At 33.6% G+C, this 18921-nt stretch overlaps 1 protein-coding gene across 1 annotated transcript in view; it reads right to left on the bottom strand.

The window, feature by feature from the left end:
• Positions 1-2481: 2481 nt before the first annotated feature.
• Positions 2482-18921, bottom strand: part of LOC132747656 (uncharacterized) — a 58009-nt gene continuing 41569 nt past the window's right edge. The window contains exons 5-8 of the mRNA XM_060737101.1: positions 13352-13654; positions 12527-12772; positions 11792-12025; positions 2482-4006 (exon numbers count right to left, since the gene is read on the bottom strand). Of these exons, the coding sequence (XP_060593084.1) occupies positions 3438-4006; positions 11792-12025; positions 12527-12772; positions 13352-13654 (1352 nt within the window). The 3' untranslated portion in view covers positions 2482-3437. The remainder of the gene's footprint in view (positions 4007-11791; positions 12026-12526; positions 12773-13351; positions 13655-18921) is intronic.

The following is an 18921-nucleotide window of genomic DNA, read 5'->3' on the forward strand; positions in this document are numbered from 1 at the left end:
CTTGGTATGCATGCTTCTTTCAATGACCTAAAGTGCAGTGCACAAGAATCGTTACTCTGCACTTTGTTAATTTTCATACTTTATTTTTGTCCAGGCCGTTTCTCCCAAACTATAAAAGCCATGAACTGGAAACTTTTAAGGATGATAGATAGCATTTAGACGAATAGCAGTGCACAAAAACCGGTACTCTTATCTGCATGATTTACAAGTTATTGTCTTTATTATTTTTAATACTTATTTTGTCCGGGCCAATTCTCCAAAATTTAAAAGTTATTGACTTGCAACTTCATACGATGACGGAGCACATTAGGAAGAAGTGCAGTGCACAAAAACTTGTACTCTGCACTTCATGATTTTTGAGGTATTGCCTTTTGTTAATTTTCATACTTAATAGGCTTGTCTTGTCCAGAGCATAACTTTGTCACTATAAGTTTGATTGACTCCAAATTTCGTATGCAAAATTTTTTTATTGACCTGAAGTGCAGTGCACAAAAACCCATCGCAGAGTCCTTCTGTAAAACTTTTCCATGATATTTTCATTTTTGATAATATAACAGTTTTTATGCTCCCAAAAGGGAGAGCATATAGTTGCCGCCTTGTCCGTCTGTCCGTCCGTTGTCTAGTCCGGAGCATAATTTGAAAACCCTTGGAGATAATTTGTTTAAAGTTCACACATTGGTAGAGCACATCGAGGCGGAGTGAAGTGTCAGAGAACCATAACTCTATTTTGCCCCGTTTTTGAATTATCTTCCCTTTTAGAAAAATCTTGTCCGGGACATGACTCTAAAACTATCGAAATTTAAACAATATTTTGTAAAATAAAAATCAAAAGGGAAATTTTTCAAAAATGATCCAAAAACTAAAATGAACTTTTTTCTTTTAAAAATTTCCCCCTTTGGGGTTTCCTATAATTAAATTTCAAATATCAAAATCTATTTTTCAACTTTCTAAGACATGTGTGCAAAATAGCCATGGTGGTATTGATTAGTATTAAAATACAATTATAATCTGATGTATAAAACTATAATTTATAGCTGTGAGGGGAACTTCGTCACTTGTCTACTGAAGCCCTTTGTAAGTCGTTACCTCAGAAATTGTGAAATATATCTAAATACATAATGAATATGATTGTAGTCTATGTCGGGTAATTTTCTGCAAAACTTTTCCACTTAATATCCTATTTTGTTATGTTTTATTTCCAAGTGATTTTGTTGTTTATAGTACAATAACCGTTACTGATAGTAGATCAAACTGTAAAATGTAATTTTTATTTCATTTTCAGTCAGCTTGATCGATTAGTTAAGCTTTGATTAGCTTGACAATATTTAAATGAGCTTTTAGATAATATATTAAGTTGTATATTTCACCTGTTTTATTCATATGGATATCTTATGTACATTAAGTTAACCATTGACTAATTGCAAAATAAATATGTGGCTGAGTGGTTTAGATCGACATCGTTGACTTCAAACTCTTTTGTGGCGCCGTTCCGTATCTAAAACAATGCACACTAGGCCACTTAAGGTATTTCTTCACCAGTAAAGTTGAAAAGTTGACATTTGAACTTAACAGTGTTGGTGCAACATAAAACAAAAAGTACCGATATGAACATACCAATGATATAAACAAAATGTTGGAAATAGATCTGATCATATTTTCCCACCTTATTAGCCTTCCTGGATAACTTACCAGTAATTTAATCCGTTACATAATTATCATGATTGTTATAAACATTTTTATGTTCGTCATTATTTAGATTAACATCATCACTGTTGTACAGCGTCCACCGGATATAGCCCGTCAAGCTAAATATGTCAGGGTTTGGGGCAGTATTTGATTTTTTTCTGCAAATTGAATACTTTTTGTTAAATCGGCGATAAACTGTGCCGTTTTTGTTGACATTTGCGAACGATGTTGATATTTACCTGTAAATAGAGTCCAAAAGGCATTTATTGTACCAAAATCCGTATTTTATATAAAATATAGACTTCCTTGTAATGATGGAGAAATAAGTTGAAACATTACCTTGGGTGATAAACCAGAGTTTGTATTAACTTGAATTTGTCATCTTCAACCGCCCAACACATCACAATAAGTTTATGTATAATAGTATAAATAATAATGTTCTTACACAGAAATTAAAGGTAATCAAACATATTTCAACAACTATACAAAGTAAAAAATGGAACTAACAAATGTCAGATATGACCCCTCTGAAAATGTATACATTAAATGTAGTTGCATGCAAGTATATTAATACAAGGGGGGGGGGGAATCATAAATCTTTAATGCTTACACGGAAAACAGACAAAAGCCCTCCCGTCAAAAGAAATGACAAGGCGGACAAAAACCCTCCCGTGAAAATAACTTGGCGGACAAAAGCTCTCCCGTGAAATTAACAAGGCGGACAAAATCATTCCCATCACAAATATATATAGCGGGAAAAAAGAATGAAGTGATTACCAGTTTACATTGCAATTGTTTATTAACAAAACTGTAATAAATAATTGAAGAGAAATATCAACCGTGATAACATTCCTATGCATTTAAACTCAAACTGAGCATTATATGATTCTTTAACAATGCGCTCAAAAAAATTAATATTTCTTTCCTTGGTCAATTTTTAAAGAATAATTTACACTGTAAATAAATAAAAAGAGCAACAAAAAATGAAGCTTGATGAAAAATATTTAATATAAGATTTAATTAATGTACTAAGCAAATAAAATATGTCAAAATAAAACATATGCCTCATCCTTAGCAGTGACAATGCGTTACGGTCATGAGCAGAAATAATTAAAGAACATTATCAGGTGTTAAGAAAAATAATAATTAGAGAATAAAATAAGAAGACTATATGTTAAATTATTAATATTTTTTAAGTTGTGGGCAGACATGAAGTCAAAATCCATGTACAAAATTACTGTAAAATAGATCCTAAACACTTTTTAATGTTCTCAAACAATTTTAAGGTTCTGTGTCTAACGATTGTCCAGTTACTATAAAAATGTCAAATGCAAGGTCACTGACATTGATCTTTGACTAAAATCAATTAGAGAACACAGGAAATTCTTCTATTGTATAGTTACTAGGCTCTGTGATAAATGACACACCATGGATTGAGTGGAAACGGTGAAAGTGTAACTACCTGTTAAGCTTTAAGCTTGTCTATAACATGTTCCTGTGGCAAGTTCCGAAACATTTTTGGAGCGATCTATAGCAAATCCAGCCTTCAATTCATACATCTTTAATTTAGCATCTCGTACCTGCACTAGCGGCCCTTCAAAGAGAGTTTCATTTTTGTTCTGATTTATCTTAACTTTCAGGTATGGGAAAAGTTTTTCAATTTCTGTAGGAAATTTATCAGCTAAAAGCATTCTAGTTTCAATATTTTTCAAGGATGTGATGGTTTCTTTTATTTTTTACACGCTCTTTTTCTACTTCGCCATAACTACTTTTGTCATATTTTCAATCTTTGTTGAAAGATCTTCAGCTACTTTCTTAATTCCGGCCACTGTTATAACACCTTCATTCTTATCTACAAATATAGCAACTGTTTTAGGGTTTTCTAAATAGAACGTCTGTAGTTCCTCCATCACCTTGCCCCATATATCCTGCAGTATCTGCACCTTTTTCACTATGATGAGTTTCATAAAGTCTTCAAAAATTTCCGCTGCTGTGTTTTTCCACGTTTTTATCAATTTGGAGCAGTCTTTGACCTCAGTTGTCAATGTGCATTTTAAAATAACTTCTCCACCTTCTTCTGGCCAAACAATCGTAGCATAACAAGAGTCAAGTTGTCTTTCTATTTCCAAACGAAAAGCATCGGAATATTTCATTAACTTTAATTTCTGGGCATCAACATTTATAAGAACAAGATCTTCAGGAAGGCGTAATACACTTTCCGCTATTTCTCCCTCAGGACGACCAAGACATTCCTGATATCTTTTTACATCAAGCAGCTGTCTATTGAGTGTATGTTCTTTTTCTAACACATCATCAATCACTGGAATAAAATTGTTGAAAATAGCTTCATGCCATGACAAATGTGCAGTACAACCTGTGCAAAACAACACCTTTCGGGAGAAAAAGACCGGTTGTTACTGAGAAGTGTTTCTATACAGAGGTTGAATTTGTTTATATGTCTTACTTTGTGAAGAAATGATAATGTTGCTGTAAAGATGCCATTGTCCTACAGAGGGTCACTTAGCGGGACTTTGCCAAGTACACTTTTTAACAATTCTTTATATGAAACACAACTGACTCAAGCTAAAATAAACTATTAAAAATGATTACAAATTTTTAGGTTATCATTCCAGTTCTATACTACTAAAATATGATCTAAGCTGAAAATGTACATCATTCATTATTATATTGTACGGCGGAACATAGATAAGCAAACAGACCCTTAAAATCAATTATGAAAACATATTGAGCTGACTTAAAATCATAAATTCTACAAAGTGTTGGACAGCATGCAGTTAATACCAAATGACAATTCCACGATGACATGGTAACTTCATAAAATAACTGTTGGAATGTAAAGCAATTTAAGATCCCCAACAAAATTTAAGTGACCCTTCATAAACTTAGAGAGCCCCTAATTAACCTTTAAGCTCCACCTAAACCCTTGTATACATAAAAAACCTTGTAATATAAAGAGCTCATCATTATCCTAAAAAGCCCCTTGTTGATGTTTTGCCCCACGAAAACGTAAGCAGCCCATAACATTTTACATCTAAGAAGCCTCATTGTAAGTCATCTGAGTCCCTTTTAAACCTAAGAAGCCATTATATACAAATGGAGCCCACCGTTAGCCTAAAGAGCCACTTATAAATTTTAAGAGTCTCTCCTAAACTCAAGGACACATAATTATAATGTACAGTGATCGGAAGTAACACATGGTTGTAATCACAAGACAGGGTACACATTAAATTGTATCGGCTTGCAAGACAGGATACAGTGATTTCGTTAACATACTGTAACACAACTTGTATTTGCGTAAATAATTAATTGGTTTAGCGTGGAACAGACAGGAACGATGTCACTGACAGAGTTCAAGAAATTGGAAGAATTCCAAATGATGCAGTCAAACTCGGGGCTAATTAACGTTTCAACCACTTTTATTTGGTTATAATATATAAAACATTCGCAACGATTCAAATAAATAAGGAAAATTATAACAAATTCTGGCAAGCCTTGAGGGTGATCGATGAGGCCGTCCCCCATATAATATGGACTAAAATGGCCAAAAACAGCTTCTAATAGTGTTGTAGTTTTAGCAATGCAACTGGTTAAGGTTTGATTTAATTTAAATTTAATTTAATTATTGAGTTTACATGAGAATTAAAACCTTCTTTGTTGTCATTGTTTATTACTATTAAATATATTGGGGCTAGACTGTGTATCAACTCTATCAACGGCTACCTTCATAAACTCTAGACAAGAGGCCTGCAATTGTTGGGTTTAGGAAACTCAATCATCGGTTATCATCATAAATATACCAGGAATCAGTCTGTTTGTTTCTGGTATGGTAACTTGGTCAACACTTGTCGTCATAAATATAAGGTTTAAATTTGACAACACTAGAGTTTATGGAGAGATAAGGTATTTCATAAAATACTGACCCAAGATTTTCTAGGGGCATTCATGATTGAAGATTAAAGAATGAGATTCAAGAATGAGATTCAAGAGCTAGAGTCAGTATAGGGATTTTTGGGAGTTAATTCTCAGTGACAAATCTATCATGTGTGAGAAAGAAAAACTTAAATTTAACTATTTATTGTAGACTAGAAATTTTAGAATTATTCTCTAAAAATAAATGATGAAATTAAATTAAGAACAGTTAATGTGTATTTTATACAAATTTGTGGAATAACGGAAGTAGATAATTTATAACAATAGGCTACTAATCTACAATATCTTCACAAAGAATAGGTATATATAGAGGATATTTGTTTGTTTGTGTGTAAGATGAAATTTTATTACATCGAGTGGGCTTTAAAAACAGTATTCTCACGAGTGGCGTAGCCACTCGTGAGAATACTGTTTTTAAAGTTCACGAGATGAAATAAAATTACATCTTACACAACAAACAGACAAATTTTCTTTTTATGTTATGCTTAAAAAACAAGTTAAAACGAATTTTCCATAATTTTAACGTTAATATTAAAATCTGTTTTCCCCATTGAGAGCCCCATTTAGTCGGAATTTCTCATTAAAAACAAGAAGTCTTGAGCTGAAAAATAAGTTCGCCAATCAACGTTAAATGACGGTGATATTTATTCATTTTATTAAAAAAATATGAATGATCGCTTGTTTTAATAATAAAACAAACAATTCTTGTAGGAGAAAAAGTCCAACCATCCATCCATATTTCTGTTACTTACTGCGAATTTATATTAGACCTGGCTTTGTAAAATGTAAACGGCAGCCATTTTTTTAAAGTTGTGTATTTCATGGGAGGAAAATAATTGTGTAAGATTCAGAGGGATATAATTTGGATTTGTTAGTCATACACCTTTTTAAAAGAAAGAAAACTTATTTGAGGATTGTAACAGACAAAAAATAAGTGTTGACAGATGTGAAAACATTCAGAAAAGGAGCTAGGAAAACTTGGAAGCTTGCTAAGGAACGATGGGTTGTTTTACTTATTCTTCGAGTGATGGCTGTCAATGCTTTTCAATTTTTCATAAAGCATACGGCAGTTATTGCGTAGGATACTTTAATATGCCCAAATGTCATCAAGAGCAGTTATGCATTGGGAAGGAATGGATTTTTTCAGACTGTAAAAATGAAACAAAAAAATTTAGAGACGAAATTTGGTGATTGGAATTTGAATGAATAGAAGTAAATTTTCTTCTTTTTATTACTTTTGACATTTAAGTTATTTATCAATTTCAGCTTTGCTTTTTCTTTAAACAGCCGGACATTATCAGAATTGTCAGCAAAAGTAAAATTGAGGTACCACATGGGGAAAATCTTAAAAAAAGTAGTTTCGATATTGAAAAGAGTGAAATTATATTTTGATAATTTTCGCTGTGAAATTATCAAATATAATTTTCACGGATAAATCAGTAATCCACTGAAAAGCATAAAATAAAGAATAATTAACCAAGTATATCAAAGTCTGGTTTCAGCAATATGAATGGATCTACGCCAACTGACTGCTGGTCACGGAGCTCGAGTAGCCTAATTAATTCGGCGTGAACGGTTTGACCCATTTTACAGACTTTTTTTTCTTACTGTCAAACCGTTACGCCTAATTTTAACTTTCATTTTTACGCACGGAAAATCTACCGGCAACAATATCGATAGTTTTGACTGATTTTTACTGCTTAAACATGAAAGTAACTTCAATTTCCTCTAAAAATCAAAAATAGAATATAAATTCTTGTACTAACTTCTCCTAGAAAAATTATTAGATTGTACCTGTCTTAACGCATACATGCGATTTATTTCAAATTTGTACTGTCTACATTATCTTTGGCGGACATGTTATGACGTCATCGTAAAAAATCGATTCCGTGAAAGCTGGTAGTACCTACCACTGTGTCTAGCAGGTAAGTTTGGGTAACGCAGGAAGATTAACTTGCAAAAAAATATAGGGGAAATAAATCTATTCATTATTTTGTAATAAATTTGTTCATTATTAAATACTAATGAAAAAATACCAATGTGTTTAACATAAAATGCAATGGTAGCAAATAGGCTCCGTACAAGTACTGTTGTTTAATATTTTTTAAATGTTTTAATACATGTGCTCAACATTTATCAATAGGTGGTTTGCCTTCTTGTTTACTGCTAATGACTGCCAATGTCACTCTCGCATAAAATACCATTTATATGACAATTAAGAACGTAAAAGAAATATTTATGGGAACTATTTGAATGCACATCAAATTACTCAGTATTTGTACAAATAATATTTCAAGAATTCTTTTTCACCGATTGCCGATAAATAATACCATATTAAACCTACTGATGAAGATTAATGTCTTCTTGACATACTTTATTAATTTACTAAAAAGGAACTTTATTGTGATCCAGCCATATGCATCGTAGGATACCCACGGCCGAACCATTATCATTCATCATGTTATGTGACATGTTTTTCAATCGTGGGTATCCGACGATGGCCATATGCTGTGTAACTATAAGGGAAGGGTCACATATTTTAATTGAAATAGATTTTAAATAGAGGGTATTTAAAAAAGGTCATTGAGAAGATATGAATTTTCAAATGAACAGATTAAGAGACTTGTACATGTTTAAGGTGTATGTCTTGTTGTTTTATACTGTTTTGGTGACACTTTTGTTTTTGTCCCTTGTTTTCTCGTCTATGGTAAGTGTCTTCCCTTTGCCCCTAGTTTTATTTCTTTATTTCGCCCCCTCCCCCTTCCTTGAATTTCCTATCCCCTTCCCATGTGCTCGTTTACTTAGAGGCCCTATTAATCATTCATTTGTTTATTTTCTTTGATTTTGATTTCCTTGTCAGTTACCATTATTTCTTCATATGTATCATTTTAGTAAAAAGCCTGACCGTGCTCTCCCTTGCGCCCTGTCTTGTTTTTGTTTAGGATCCTCCTGGGCTCCTTGCCAATGGTTCTTGTTCGTGGGTCGTGTTGGGGTTGCGTTCATTGAACGTCACCTTTCCTTGTTCATCTTGTTTAACATATTTTATACATGTATACCGAACCGTAACAAACACATAATGATTATTAATACAAGGTTCGGCAAGCAAGCAAAGAAATGTAAAGAAAATAGAAAAAACTTATCCACCCATCTCCCCGTCTTAAAACCCCCACAAAAAACGCCTAAAACTGCAAAACCGAAACATAATTACACATAAGTGCCAAAGACGGCTCTGGTAGGTGCAAGTGCTCCATTGCGTCGGTTTAAACATCACTTAAACATAATAATGTTGAAATTTTGAATCAACACCCACAGATGTGTACAAAATACGGAGGTAATCATGGAACTTTCAATGTGACACATTCGAGGTGCCGTTCAATGAAAAGCGGGCACTAGATAACATGGAATTTTGCGACAGTCGTTCTAACAGACGACTACAGTAATTTAAACAGACTATCTGTCTTACATTGTTATGTTATTCTACGTCTAAATTACGGTTACTTAATTCCCACTTGCTGCGTTTTTATCATAAACCCCGTCATATCTGTGCGACAATTGCATTTTACTGAGAGCTGTAATTTCTTAAAATAACAAGAATAAAGATCAACAAGGCAAAGGCAACGTTCACAGGACGCCGCCCCCGGACACACCCAAGCAGGACACCTAGAGGCACCAAACAAGTACCTGGAGTGAACACAAGGACGAAAGGAGCGGGACATGTAATGTGAAGTAATATAAACAAAAACAGGCCAACAAGGGAATTAAAGGGAAAAGGGCTGTACGGGTGAAAAGATGGGGGGGGGGGGTTAAAAATGGATGGGGGGAAGAGAAAATACCTACCGTCAACGACAATCCAACAAGACAGACATCACAAAACATGTAAACATCCAAAAACAAGTAACAATACAGACAAGAAAAACACGTGAAGGAACACAAAGGGGTACCGCCTTGGAATGGTCAGTGGTAGTTAAACCACTGGGGAGTCTAAACCGGTTTTAGGCGCGCCAAACCCCACTCTTAGCCCCAATATGTTCCTGAATGACACGAAAATGTATATAAAATTAATCCCCGCCAAGTGAAATTCTAACAATGGCCATGGTTACATTAGACGAAATAAATAAAACACATACAAAATTATGTAAATATGTAGAAAAAGTTACTGCCTAATGACCATAACCAAAGTACTCGATACCTTAAAGGAAGGCAGAGCAACAAGAAAATCACCTACAAGGGCCCGACAAAGCAAGGCAGAAGGCGAACATTAAGACAATTCAGTCCCCAAAGGGCTTTAAGAACTGTCCATCATAGAGTCTCCCACTTGGTCCGTCAGATGTAATCAAAAGAGGAAAGCGTAGCGTCCAACTGTAAAAGGGTTGAACACCAAGCATGCAGTATGCCTTAAAATAACTTGAGAAAAGGCCAGTCTGAAATTTCATTTTATAGTGTGAAATTTTAAGTTTTTTTTTCAAAATTTTTAAGTTATTTTTGGTTGCTTTGAACTTCTTCTCCTACGCAACTGTCCTCAATATTGTTTTTAAGACAATAAACTAGAAATTGATATGGAGTGTAATACAAATTGAAATTCTTCTTTGCTTCATCATGTATAGACTATTTATAATATAATTCATTAAGATATACCTACAATTACATTGTATTTTCGTATGTTGGGCATCAAAGGCAGTTCAGAAATTTCACCTAATGATCACAGATGTTTAAAAACCCAACTGTATAATTTTATAATTTGACAATTTTATTTAAACAGACTTAAATGCAGTATGATCTTATGTCGGACATCATAAACTATTTAATTTCTAAGTAAGGTTATCAGAATTTCCTTTTTAACATTTTATTTTTAATGCTGAAATATTCGTGTGTGAATATAAGAGTTATTCCTGCAATAATTCACACCAATAACATAAACAAATTGTATTATAAGGCTTGCGTATACAATCGATTGCCACCGATACCTGTGTTACACCATGAAATGTCACAATTTTACCATGACACCGCTTCCAATATGGCCGCTTTCAAAAATTTTCAACGATTTAAAAAAATAAAGTGGAATATTTAGACTTCTGTTTGACTTTGAAGTATGATAATTTGGAACCTTACATATAAAACGGTCCTCTTTAAGGTAATGTAGGCTGTTTGTTTAAAACTTTTCTAGTTTTCGCTCCCAACAACTTCTAATTGGGAAGCGTCCGTGCATAAAAATGCAGTTCGTGGTTGGACTTGGAAAAAAGACAGCGCCCGTCCAAAATTATCTCGGTGTCTCTTTGACAAGTCTAATTAGTTGGACTAGGAGCTCGAGTAAAGTGAGGAAACGCTGAAACCTCCGTATTTATAGGTGTGTTTCCTCACGAAAACTCACTAATCCTCAGTTCCGTAAGGAATTCAGGAGGAGACGCCAGGAAAATTTACTCACAGATATTACCGAATAAAAACTATGCATAATTATTTCATTTACAACCACTGGGAACAACCAACAAAACTTGCCAGATAACAGGACGTAAAACAAATAAAAAATATTCTAAAAAAATACTGTTTGTTAACATGCCAAATGAGGTCAAGTTGCATTGTGTACACCGGTCTTACTGTCGATATTTGAGAGACCGGTGTGTATACAATGGGTCAAGTTGAGGAGTCTTATAGCGCATGCGTGAACTACTTCCGCTAAGCGATGCAGGACCACGGACAGCAAATCTAAAGATATTACATGTTACACATGTAAATACACAGAATTTAAATAAATTATTATGCAAACAAGTGATAAAGGTAATTTTCTTATCATTTACACCGAAAGATAATAATGACATTTCGTGTTTTTACTGTTATCAGGTGAAAACTCTGGTGACCTCATAATCGTACCGAGAAATTCTCGATACAAACAATTACAATTTAATTAAGTCGGACAATTATGATTAAGTTACACGTAAAAATGCAAATGTAAACAGTATTTTCCCGGTAATATTTCTATATAAAGTTATTTAAACATTACATTACATCATTATAAATCAGTGCTGTAATTATTAACAATAAATAAATAAATAAATAAATGAAAGAAACATGGTAATGCCAGGCATTATACTACTTTGTATAAGCTCCTAAAATGCAATGTGGACCATAATTGCATCAAACTAACATTTTTCTAACTTACCTGTGTAATCAGCAAAGTAAACAAGACACGTGTCATCCTCATTCATCACAACTTTTTCAACTTCTCCACCCCCACTCTTTCTTTTGTTTTCAAAGTAAAACTCAATGGTGTCTATGGTGACATCGGAGGCCAAATTTGCCACAATGATACAGTTTGATATCGGTACAGGACATATCTTCAGTGACGCTCCTTCCAGTTTATATTTATCAAATGCACTCTCCAATTTCTTAAAGTCTACAAGAAAGATAAATAAGTAAAATATACATAAATAATTAAACGTGATGTGTACAAATTACCCGGTCTGTACTTTTCATTTATATACAGCAGGTCAGAACTGTATTGTCTAACAATTTGTTATTCTTGTTTAAGCTTCCACACATTCAAAAATTTACACAGTGTATATTTCAGAAAATAAATGAGAACAAATTTTAATAGGCTTTTAACTCTTGCCCTGCTGGAACTGAAAATGATCAGCCTTTCCCACCAGTATAGAGCCAGGACAGTCTGTACATCTATTCAGTCTCTCATCCGTGTAATATCATATCCATACAGTCTGACCAGGCTCAATACCATGGCCGGCTTACTTTAGAATTTCATCTTGATATCCCTAAAAATTTATTAAGGACAGTTCCAACTTTGCAAGTTAAACAAGACTTTTAAAGAAAATCAGCAGGCTAAGAGTAATTTGAAGAAATAAATATTTTCTCAAAAAGCGGAAAATCATAGTTTTCATACCTGGTGGTTCACTAAAGGTAATAATAACAACATCCTCTTGTTCAGAATGATAGTCCATTGTTTCTGGCACGCATCCAGATTTCGCCTCGATAAAAGTGAACAAACAATCTTGAGTTGTACTGGCTTGCAATCCTTTAAGCAGAATTTTGTTGTCGTACGATGGAGGTGCTACAGGGGGCACATACAGGGAAACATTTAATGATTTTCCTTCCAGTTTGTGAGTTCTCTTCGATACACTTACAGCCACTGAAAAAGTAAATAAACAATATCTAACCATTTTGAATTTTGAAGTCAAAGTACAGTATTATAATAATGATTACATTTGAATCATTTAATCTACCAATTCTAGTTTGAACATGATGTTTATAAATTGTTTCATCACAGAATACAATTAGGAAATGAAGTGCTAAATACTGTGAGAGATAAAATAAAATACTAATTTTGACAAACTCCTTGCAATATTATTAATGACGTTTTAATAACTTCAAATCAAAATCTGATAAGGATGGAATATATCAGCTTTTAGTATTAAATTATTCTCAGTTTCACAATATGTGTGAAACTAATATCTTCACTTGTGAAAATAAATATCTTCATTCGTTAAAACCTGATATATTCTAAGTGAAAACTGATATCTTCACTCATAAAAAGTCAAAACTGATATCTTCACTCACAGTTTAACCGGAAGTGAAATTGCATTACAACATAATGTATGAGTGCAACCATACAAAATAAAGTCAGACTCTCATTGGCATTAAAAAACAACAACAAAAAAAAAAAAACTAAAAGGTTCATGCTTACAAGTAATAATTAAAAAAGTATTACCCTCGGTTGATTTAAACGTGATGTAAAGGACATCTTCATCCTCATCATCACTTTTAATGGTCTCTATATCACCTCCTCCTGATCGCCGGGAATGCTCAAAATAAAACTCGACTGTATCTCTCGATGTAGATTTGTTAATCCCTTTTACTTTTATTGTTTTAGGTGGCTCAGTCTCTTCCTCCTCTTCCATTTCCTCCGCCATGTCATCTGGATTTTCCGACTTTTTGGACGGAATGTGAATTTTAACATTGAGTTTCTCATTCTTTATTGAATGCTGTTCTTTCTCTACAACCCTCTGTGCAACTGGAGTGATGAAGAAGATTACAAACCATGATTTTATGATAAAGAAATAATATCGGTCTTAGTGTTGTTTATCGGCTATTTAACACCGGTTTGAAAAGGATTTGCATAGGAATAGACCATAAAAGCCGATAAACACCAATAAGATTGATATTGTTCGATTCTATCGAGATAAAATATGGAAGGTCACTAGATTAATGCTTTTTTCAAGCGGAGATTACTACCGGTAACGCTGTTCGATTTTGCACCCTACTGTTGCTAAGACATAGTAAGTATTAAACAAAAGAAATAATAAGACAAAATATTTTTATTCAAGTTTTCATTAAAAAAACTTACATCAGTGTTTGATTTATCATTCTTGTATGTTTGAAATGACTTAGGATGCATCAATACGCTACTAACTAATTTGCACCGTTTTGTCAAATTTATGGCGTCTGCGCTGAAGCGCGACGCCCCTTATGGTTGTGAAAGGGCAGCAGCAACATCTCGGGCCATTTCGTCAGTTATTATAGCCGATCATTCCGAATGGTAAGAGGGTATTTGATTATCAAAAATAAAATGTCGCGAACATTGAATAGCGAACTGGAGAATTTCGCAATGCGAAATTATCTTATCCGTCAATTAATCGCGCTCTTCGGTTTTTTTATTAATCATTTTGTAGTACACACAGTGGGTTAATGTGTATTACTGTACCTATAAATAGAATGATGACCTTAACAGTGTGAAAGTCCGAAAATCTATTTATAGAAGTAGTTTAAGTTTAACGAAACGGTCATTCGTGTCGAGCTATGGTTATAAATAACGAACTGGAGAATTTATCAGGAAATTAAATATGAAAAATGAAACATATTCAAACAACTAATATCACTTTGGATATTATAGACCTGTATATTTTGCATATTGTCGTTAATATTGATAGAATTTCAAGTGTCTGTGGAAAAAATAATATTCTAATCTCTAGCATGCCTACCAAAGTTCATGATGAACAATGTCTTTCGTCCGCCCATTCATAAATATTATACAATTCTGGTAAAAACCAATTAACCATTGAAACGTTTATAAGAATATCTAGTCATCAGATGTCTACTAGTTCATCTTCACTTGTTGCTTTTCTTGCATGGACGCCCTTTGATGCTTTGCATCAATGCTTTTCTTGGATTAATTTGAATAGGTGCATGATGTGAACTTGTTTATTTACTGGTATGGATCAAATTTGTGGCCTTAGTGTATATCAGATGTAATTTCAGTATTGTATAAAAGAAAAGAAAACATTATAAGAACTGAAAATATTAATAGAAATGTTTTTTATTGTTGCTTTAAAAGGCTTTGAAAATTATGTAATCTCGGGAGAAAACATAACAGCCGCATAAACAAGAAGTCCCTAACCAGTGTTTTTTATAGACAGTTTAACACCGGTTCTATAGTGACAACATCACAAGCAGAGAATTATCCTAATTTAGGCTTTTTAAGGCATTTTTGCTAAAATTTTAAATCAGGAAGTAATATTATATGAATGTCGAACAGTGTGATACCAGACAAAAGTTGGTAAAAGTTGTTTTCAGTCACTCTCAACAGACGATATATTGTAAATTATTTGGTGTTAAATCATACAATTCACATAGTAAACTGTAAGCTAGATTTTAAAGCGTTTACTCAAACACCTGATTTTAGATGTTCGGGTTGATGATAACGTGTTCATCTCTGCATTATGTTTAACTTTGAATATTTAGATTTGACAATTATTTATTCGTAATTTTTATAAAAAAGAGGCAAGAAAAACTTGTAGATCAAGCTCAATTGTAGTTTAATAGTAGAACATGCACCATCATTCAATTATAAATGTTTTAAATGCTTTAACGTGAAGAATAGATATAAGAAATACTTTTGGCTACCATAAATCAGCAAAAAGGGACATTTATGTTATAAATAGGTCATTAAGTCATTAACGATTATTAGATTGTTATATAGATATCAATATTGGCTTCTTTACAGAGGAAAGCTCTATTAAAACTGAAAATACAAAAAATATTTTTTTACCGTTGTTCAAAATTCACAGATTGTACTGATATAAGTATTATTTATATGTAGGAAGAGTTGTATAAAAAAGTACTTTTCTATTATATATCAGAACTAAGAAAATAATGTTGGCCTTAGATCATACACCTGAGGGACATTATTAGAATAAGGTCACAATTTTTCAGTGCCAATACAAAAATCTAAATTTTAAAACAACCTGTGGCTGATTGAAAATAGCGCAGTAAATCAAAATGGTAAAAGCTGAAATCAAACTCAAACAAGAGCCGGTTTGAACCGTGTAATGCTCCCCGGACAGAAAAGTATACCTCATATAGTTTAAGAGTCATATGTCCCGGACAATGTTGAAAATGCAATAATTCCAAAATTAGGCAAGAAAGATTACCTGATCTTGCACTGCACTTCTACTCAATGAGATCTATCTACCAAATTAGTTTCTTGATGATACCTTTTGTAGTTTCACAGTAATGTCCTGGACAAAGTTCAAAGTGTAAAACTGAACAAGAATTGTCGAAGGACAGCGACGCTCGATTATTCTTAAAAAGTTGTCACAAGGGTGTTTCATTGAGTATGATAATGCTTACCTATCTGAATACATAAAATTTCCCGAATAGGTACAAAGGCTTGTTATTAAAATGTTTTATTGAGTAAATCACTGCTTTATTATCATAAATACATACAATTGTCCCAAAACAGGCACAAACCCTTATGGAGATACCAGCTTACAAGCAAAAACTTTACCAAGAATTTCTAAGCCGAAAAAGGGCAATAAGTATGCAAAGAACATTCAGAGTTATGGGACCTGAGCCAATCATGAGAGATAATCACAGAGAAGAAGTGTGTGAATTTTCAATCCAATCCCTTCAGTAGTTATGGACATACCAGCTTACACGCAAAAACTTAACCAAGAATTCATAAGTCGAAAATGGGGCATAATATGCAAAAAAGCAAACCAAAGTTATGGGACTTGTGTCAGTCATGTTAGATAATAACAGAGAACAAGTGAGTGTTATTTAAATCCATTCCCTTAAGTAGTTGTGGAGATACTTGGTTACACGCAAAAACTTTACCAAGAATTTCTAAGTCGAAAAAGGGCCATAGTTATGCAAAAAAGGAAATCAGAGTTATTGGACCTGAACCAATCATGAAAGATAATCACAGAGAAGAAGTGTGTGAATTTTCAATCAAATCCCTTCAGTAGTTATGGACATACCAGCTTACACGCAAAAACTTAACCGAGAATTCATAAGTCGAAAATGGGGCATAATATGCAAAAAAGCAAACCAACCAAAGTTATGGGACTTGTGTCAGTCATGTTAGATAATCACAGAAAACAAGTGAGTGTTATTTAAATCCATTCCATTAAGTAGTTGTGGAGATACTTGGTTACACGCAAAAACTTTACCAAGAATTTCTAAGTCGAAAAAGGGCCATAATTATGCAAAAAAGGAAATCAGAGTTAAGGGATTTGTGCCAATCATGTAAGATAAACACAGAGAACATGTGTGTGAAGTTTCAAATCATTCCCTTCAGTAGTTATGGAGATACTTGCATAAACGCAAACACTTAACCATAGGGACGCCAATGCCAACAAATGATTGACTGCATTAGCTCGATTATTCCGCGTATAGTCGAGCTAAAACGGCAATAACTCCAAACAAGGCAATGATGGCCTTAAAATCGCTCACAGAGTGTATAGGCCCCTGGGCCAAGGCAAACTTTAAACCAGGGGCTTTTATTTGAACAAACTTGGTAGACACCCATTAGAAGGTGTTTCATGATAAACAATCTAAGCTCTAGCTTTTTGGGTTTTTTATAAGATTTTATAATTTTTACTATAAACATACAGAGAAAAAAATGAGCCCCCTACCAATTTTGACCCCAGGGCTCTTATTTGAACAAACTTAGTAGACACTCACTAGAAGCTATTTCATGCTTAGTATTTAAATTCTAGCTCTTTGGGTGTTTCATAAGAGGATTTTTTAAGTTTCTACAATACACATATTAGGAAAATCAATGACCCCAGGGGCGATGCCAATTTTAACCAAAGGGCCCTTATATGAACAAACTTTGTAGACACCCATTAGAAAATGTTTCATGCTAAATATCTTAGCTCTAGTTCTTTGGGATTTTTAAAAGAAGATTTTTAAATTCTTACTTTATACAAAAAGGAAAAAACAATGACCCCAGGGGCGGGGCCAATTTAACCCCAGGGCTTTTATTTGAACAAACTTGGTAGATACCCTCTAGAAGATGTTTCATGCTTTATATCTAAGCTTTAGCTACTTGGTTTCTTAAAAGAAGAGTGTTTACGTTTTATTTTATATACAAATAAGGAAAATCAATGACCCCAAAACAATGACCCCCTAGGGCGGGGCCAATTTTTACCCTAGGGGTTTAATTTGAACAAACTTGGTAGACACCACTGACTAGATTGTGTTTCATGCCAAACATTTAAGCTAAAGCTCTTTCGGTTTTCTAAAAGAAATACTTTAAGTTTTTTCTGTCGGTTGCCATGGCAACTAGAGTTATGCTTGGAATAAAATTCTTTAAACAATTTTTAAAGTTGACTCCAAAGAAACATTCCTGTGAAGTTTGGATGAAATTGGCTTAGCGGTTTATGAGGAGATGTCGTTTAATGCAAAAGTTTACGGACGGACGGACAGCGGACGGACGACGGACGCACGACGGACGAAAAGCGATCACAAAAGCTCACCATGTCACTTTGTGGCAGGTGAGCTAAAAAGGCAAGACAAAGTTACGATTCCTTTGCGCTGCATTTTTACGCAATGAGATCTATCTACCTATAAAATTATGTTCATATCTCTTATAGTTCAAAGTTATGCTCCGAGCAAAGTTCATAGTGAAAAAATGAATTAAGGACAATATCTCCAAATATTAGGCAAGGCAGAATAACGATTCTTTTAGACTGCATATCCGCCCAAAGATACCTATCTTCATTATAAGAAAGTGTCTAATTCATATCTCATATACTTTCAGAGCTAGGTTGTTCAAAGTATAAAAATGAACAAAGAGCAATAACTCCAAAATTAATGAAGGCAGAGTTATGGTTCTTTTGCACTGCACTTCCATTTAATATGATATATCTACCTACAAAGTTTCTTGTTGATGCCTCTTATGGTTTCAGAGCTACGTCCCTGACAATGAAAAACATTAACAAAGGGCAATAACTCCAAAATAAGCCAGGCAGACTTATGGTTGTTTCGCAATGCACT

This window comes from Ruditapes philippinarum, unplaced genomic scaffold, assembly GCF_026571515.1.
Source record: "Ruditapes philippinarum isolate M1 unplaced genomic scaffold, ASM2657151v2 ctg1142_1_1_1_1, whole genome shotgun sequence".
Lineage (NCBI taxonomy): Eukaryota > Metazoa > Mollusca > Bivalvia > Venerida > Veneridae > Ruditapes > Ruditapes philippinarum.